Source organism: Trachymyrmex septentrionalis, unplaced genomic scaffold, assembly GCF_001594115.1.
Source record: "Trachymyrmex septentrionalis isolate Tsep2-gDNA-1 unplaced genomic scaffold, Tsep1.0 scaffold190, whole genome shotgun sequence".
Classification (NCBI taxonomy): Eukaryota; Metazoa; Arthropoda; class Insecta; order Hymenoptera; family Formicidae; genus Trachymyrmex; species Trachymyrmex septentrionalis.
In genome coordinates this window covers 1,272,517-1,279,339 of record NW_017305072.1, presented here as the reverse complement: position 1 = coordinate 1,279,339, position 6,823 = coordinate 1,272,517, and the positions used below count along the sequence as shown (strand labels likewise).

Genomic DNA, 6,823 nt, shown 5'->3' with positions numbered 1-6,823 from the left:
AGTCTTAAAGATGAATCGCGTGCTGGACGCCCTGAAAAGATTGAAACGGACGAATTGCAAGCACTGCTGGATATAAACTCTGCGCAAACTGAAAAGGAGCTTGCAGAACAGCTTGGCGTTACGCAGCAAGCCATTTCCGTACGATTATAATAAATAAAGATTGAATTTTACAAAAAAAAGCTCAGAACTTTTTTGTACACCTAATATAATTTCTATTTACTTTTTGTAAACATCTATTCAATCAATGAGTAGAATTTGAATGATTTTGACTGTTTTAATCTTTTTTTATTTAATAGTATAGAATATAAATTTATCTCGAATTATGTTCTCTGTGTATGTGAGATTGAAAATTTTTTGATTAATTTACTATTCATACCTTCTTAATCACAAATAAGCCAACTTTGGCATTAAGAATCAATAAACTGCAAGCAATTGAAATTATAGAATTATCTCAAGAATTAAGTTTAAAAAAAAATAAATAGATAGTAAAATATTTAGTAATATTTGTACTAAATTTTCTTCATTAATTTTAAGATTAATTTTGAAAATATCTAATAAAGATTAATTAAAAATTAATTCACGCGTCATCAAACAATAATTTTCCGATAAAGAAACATCAATTAATCACATTCTCGATAACGAAAAATTTTGAATTAATTAAACCATTTCTAAAAGTAAACTTGTTAGACATGGCAAAACGGTTGATTGATAACGAAAAGAACTTTCAAAACCATCTAATCCTATAAATGTCTGTTTATTCACCGTTCTTGATAACGAATTGTAATCTTAGCTGTCGACTATATTGTCGCTATTAAATTCCAGAATTAACAACAATTAACCGCATGACACCAATAAACAATCAGCTCATGTAACGTATCTTCAAGTAGCTCTTATCATTTAAACGTCTATCAAGATGTCGTATAACGAAAACACTATGCGATTGAATAGAAAGATCACAAAAAGCTGAATTTCAAAAGATCAAGGCCAGGCGAATCAAAACTACTACAAAAGCTCGTCGTTATATGACCATCAAACAGTTCAATACTTCACTTTCATCGACAGTAAATTAACAATCAAATCATTCCTTTACCTTGATATTAATATGTGTGCTTTGTATATGCATGTGTGCTTTATATATGCACACTTGAGGAAAAAAAAGGGCTATTATGTTAATATGAAGAAAATGGCGGACTTGCCTTTGAGTCTTCTTACAATATCTTTTGGATGTTATGTTATGTAAGATGTTTCAGATAACATAATGCAGAGAGATAATTTTTTATCTACATTGGTATGATTTTAATTTGAACTAAGTAGATTTTCCTTGAGATAAATCGAAAATATTAGGTCGATAGAAAAATAATGTCGGTTTTCTGTATTACTATTAAGAGCAGCTGTAACTTCAAAAATGATCAAAATTTAAATTAAAAAAAAGAATTTTAAAGCCTGAAATCTCTACTTTTGAAAGGTTACTATATTTTTTGAGTTTATGTGAATTTGGTAATGTTTACATATAGAAAATTACCAGCTGAAGGAAATGAAAAATTTTTTTCTTACTTTGTAGGTCTGTCACGTGTCAAAAAAAATTGAAAAAATTTTAAATTATCTAATGTGAAAGTTTGAAGTTTTTCCTATAAAATCACTTTTTAATTATGTTCCTGCGACTTTTTGTTTCTAAGTTACTCGCGAATTAAGTAAAAGAAGCATTCTGAATTTCATTGCTCATAACTCCTATTAAAAATCATTATATCGCAATAAAAAAAAAATAGATTTTTAAAATTCTGAAACTTTACTCTATCGAATGGTATAATCGCAAATATTGTACAATATATTGGAAAAGAAAACCATCATTTTATAATACAGAAAATCGACATTATTTTCCTACCGACCTAATACTGGTCGTATTTTGCAATTATCTTGTCCAATTATCTTCAATTCTACTCCTATAATAAAAAAAATATCATATTTTGTTATTTTAATAAAACTGATCAAGGAACTGATTAGATTTAATCTTTAAAAAAAAAAATGAATTTAAACTGATTGGACGTTGATGCGAAGGACAGGAATCACTCATTCAAGTTCTATTGCATTACGATACAGTAGATATACGTCGCTTTAATTATTCATGTTATTTTAGAGAAGCATTCCTTCGAACCAGATTAATTCTGGACACTTATTCTCAATAGAATAGTGGAATGTCATTGTAACATTTTGCAAAAAGAATATAAAGTTAGTAAGAGATTCTTATGTATTAACAAGATGATGTTTAATTTACTAAGACATTTTTTTTTAGTTTATCGTCTATTTCAAACAAGACTGTCGTAATAGATATCACTGTATAACAGATAAACATTGGAAACAAAAATCACATTAACAAATCGATTACAAGATGTAATATCTTCATTTTTGCAATAGTACCCAAGAAAAACAAATGTTTCATTAACAAATTTCAAAATGTAATAATTGATTACGCAAACCATAATAAAATAAGTGGCGGGCCATATCTGTTAATTTCTGTTCTAGTCTCTAAATCTTCTTTAAGTTTTTATTAATATATAGAGTAAATTTGTGAGTAAGATGGCCATCTTTAAAATGCAAAAAACATATTTTAATTTTTGTTATCTTTAATAGTGTTATATTGGTGTATTTTTTCCGTATGACGGAATTATTAAATATAATTTATATTAGCGGCTATTAAAAATAACAACAAAAAATGATTTTTGCGTTTTAAAGATGGCCATGTTATCCAAGTTTATCCTAAACTTATAGAAAAAAAGACATAGTAGTAGCAATTTTAAAAAGTAACAACCATACAAATTTTGAATATGTAATTAGTTTTTTAACAGATTGAAGAACTCTTCTTATACAAAATAAATAACAATAAATAAAGGGCAAAGTAAGAGTCAACACATTTCTTTAAAAAAGTCACACAATTAAAAGAATAAATTACAAATAATAATATAATTGTGATGCGTCGTACGTTGGACAGACGGGCAGACAATTAAAAATCAGAATTACAGAAAATCATAATCATATTAGACATAACACTTTCGTCCGTTCTGTCATAACGGAGCACAGGCTGCAGTATGATCATGATTGACTTTTCGATACTGACAGTTCGTCTCTTCTCTCAGTCCGTATCATCGAGATACGTCGCGTACATAATAATCGATACATAATGTCCGTCTTACACATCTGCGTTCCACTTGTCGTTATATATTCTAATGGTTTTTTTATACTTATATGGACACAGTTGTTTGAATAATTTATATATGTTTTTTGGTGAATTTTTATTTCTTATTAGAATTCCGGTATGTTAATTTATTTGTGTTTATTTTTTCGTAAGAAGTCTTTTTATCTTTTTTATCATCTAAACTTCCAAGAGATATGAAACAAATTTGACTATTTAATCGTACGTGAATAATGTCGAGTTCTACATCAAGACTCACCCGAACTGTGAATATAATGAATATGCGAACATTTACGATAATTTGTACTGCGATTTTTTCGATAAGTTAATGTCTGAAGAGAGTTCAATCCGGTAGCTGAAACTTGTAATCAATATTTGTATTTAAATTGTTTAGCTGTATTTAAACTGAGTTTTTATTATTTTTTATTTATTTTTTACTTTTCTCTATCTACAATTTATTCTTTTAATTGTATGACTTTTTTAAAGAAATGAGTTGACTCTTACTTTGCCCTTTATTTATTGTTATTTATTATGTAATATTAGTGTACATAATTAGTGTACATAACAATTAAGAAAACAATTTAGATTCCCTATATGTTTATTAGTATACATTGTATATAATTATAATAATTATATAACAATATTATATATAATAAATGGATAAACTTTTTATAATTATTGCAAATAGAAAATAATTTATTAAACTATGTACATTAGTTTATCCAAATATATACATATAAATGTATATAATATATAAATTATATACATTTATTCTACATATAAATCTTATTATAGTATAGTAAAAAAAAGTTAAATATACTGAAAGATCAATTTTGCTGAAATATTTAAACATTTAGACAGATCTAAAAAATAATTGTATTGGACTATCAAAATAATTATATAATGAACTCACGATAGCACGATAAGCAAAAGCACTGCAGCCAAAAGCACTGGTTTTCATGTAAGAATTTGACATCTTAGCAATCAGTTTAAAGGTCCTATATAATTATTTTAATTATTCAATAAAATTATTTACAGAACTGTATTGAGCTAAATTTTTTAGTGAAACCATCTTTCCGTATTCTCCTATGTTTTTTTCGGAGTATAAATCAAAGACATTAATAAAGCACGAACTGCACCATCCATGTGTAAAGTTAGTTGACAAAAACGAAAGAAGTAGGACATAAAAAGACGACCTATCTCTATCTATTTCTACTCAACCAATCATATCTTAGAAAGAGAAGAAGATTGGTCTTCATACTTCCTTTCTTTCATTTTTGTTGACCACATTTGATATACTATTTAGATACGAATGGCCCACGCTCTATATCTTTGGTAAATCAAGTGTACCTTTAACATCAGATTAAATTTATCGACATTGTATCTGCCATCATTGAATAGATTTTAAGTGGTGCTTTGCGCGTTTTAGATATTCGGAAGGGACGATGTCAACAACGGTGGACAAAGTGGACGATCAGATTTCCGACGCTAATAAGCCGCAGCAAAATGGTCACGAGAATAACAAGAGCGAGGAGCTGCAGCTTGAGGACGTCAATGATAATAACAACGACGAGGTGATTTTTTTCCGCGACATTTTCTCGTGTGTAGGTGCATCGAAATGCAGAAGATGCAAAAAATCGCGCCGTATGCTATTACTCGCGCAGCTGTCAGTCCTGTCTGCACGATCAGTACGCTCGCGTTGAGAGCAACGGACAGATCGTGCGCTGTAAAACTGCAAACGCGATATCGCTTTATTTGCGACACATAATGAACCCGATAGTAGTTGTCTCGCTGTGGGTCATTCAGGGGCGGATACGCATTCCCGACTGAATTTTTTTTATCTGTCTGTCTGGAAATTAACAACGCGGGCACGAACAACGCGGACGACGATAAAACTCCTCTTGATTTTTATATCGCGAATGACCACAGCGACAACACGTGCCGCTTTCTGCTCGAATAAGCTGGAACTTTCGGACAACAAATCTCTTTGAATTACACGTATTCAATCGTGGAGAAAAGTACTTCTATTATCAATGGAAATGAAAGCCGTTGTGATAATTTTCTGAATTGTAAGAAACACTTCACGTAATGATTTCGCTTTTTTCATAAAGTCGTTGTATTTAAATTGATTCAGATTATTGAGAATAAATCGACCATATGAATTAATAAGTGGATAAGTTTTTTATCCATTATAATATAATACTAGTATGTAATTATAATGATGATATCATACACAAAAGAACATTTGCTAAATGTTTAGTTAGATATAGATCTGAAAATAATTTTCAGGTGGACCATCAAAATAATTATATAGGAAACTTAAACACGACGAGAGCAGTGCTGTAAAGTTTTGATATTCTAGTAACCAGCTTGAGCGTCCTACATACTTACTTTGATAATTCAATATAGTTATACACACAATAAAACACACACACACACACACACACACACACACACACACACACACACACACACACACACACACACACACTTTCAAATTTGTTTTTAAATTTTTAGATATTCCTTTTCGTGTATTTTTTCACAAACTCTTCTTTCAACTTTTTAAGAACTTAAAAATATTAATTTTCTATTTGTGAAAATAAATTTGTATTAATTTTTTCCTTTAGATCTTATTACATAAAACATTATTTTATATCGAACCTATCAAAAGCAAATGTCGTCTGCGAGAAGTCAACGTTTTTTGTGTATACGGGGGGAGGGTGGGGGGGGGGAGGGTTGACTACTGCCAGACTGAGAACTTTTAAAGTTTTGAATCATAAAACGGCCGAAATACTAAAAACCGGGTTCTCAGCGGCTTTCTGAATGGCCTTGACCTTAGCTACCTTGTGAATTTCCAACGAGCGAAAGCAAATCAAGTTTATGTTGAATATCAAGAGGACACTAGCGAATTAACTGATTTCGTGCGGCTTCTCCAAACTAGCTTCAGTATACATATAACCTATCGTATCTCACATGCGAGAAAACAACTCTCACGTGATAATTATCTCTATACCTTTAAAATTTATTGATAATCGAGATACGAAGTTTCTAACATGTAGTTTGAACGTATAACTGCTGCTTGCGCAAAATGGTCATGTACATTTTCATGCAAATAAAATACAGTATCAATTATGATTAACAAAAAGTATAATTATTTCTCAAGCCAATTATTAAGAAATGATTTTACCTGCTGCAATCAAAATCATAACCATACCATTCTGGAATTATTAAGTGAATAATTTATATAAATAACTGAAATGTGTAAATTATGATATTTAAAAAATCACAAATTAATAAATAATTTCCGAAATTAAATGCTTGTTTATAATTAATTTTTCAAATTAGCTTTCTCGTACTTTATTAATAATAATTAGTAAATTTTACTTTAATTAATAGTTAGTGTCTTACTTTAATCATTAATAATTAATAAAATCTTTAAAAATTTCAAACTTATTTTAAGAATAAATTTTGAATATCTATAAATATAAAATATTTTTAAATATAATTTAATTCAACAGATAATATTAAAATAAATGGTATTTAAAATATAAATCACATAAACCAGATATTGCAATTATTACACTGAGAAAAAAAGTTGCTGTTTCAAAAAAGTATTAGTTGATTCAACTAAATGTA

General features: G+C 28.9%; 1 protein-coding gene across 2 annotated transcripts in view; it reads left to right on the top strand.

Annotated features, from left to right (window-relative positions):
- Nucleotides 1-6,823, top strand: part of LOC108747060 (monocarboxylate transporter 3) — a 28,931-nt gene that overhangs the window by 12,770 nt on the left and 9,338 nt on the right. For both annotated transcript variants that reach the window (XM_018484302.1, XM_018484303.1), the window contains exon 2: nucleotides 4,617-4,761. In XM_018484302.1, the coding sequence (XP_018339804.1) occupies nucleotides 4,633-4,761 (129 nt within the window). In that variant the 5' untranslated portion in view covers nucleotides 4,617-4,632. The remainder of the gene's footprint in view (nucleotides 1-4,616; nucleotides 4,762-6,823) is intronic.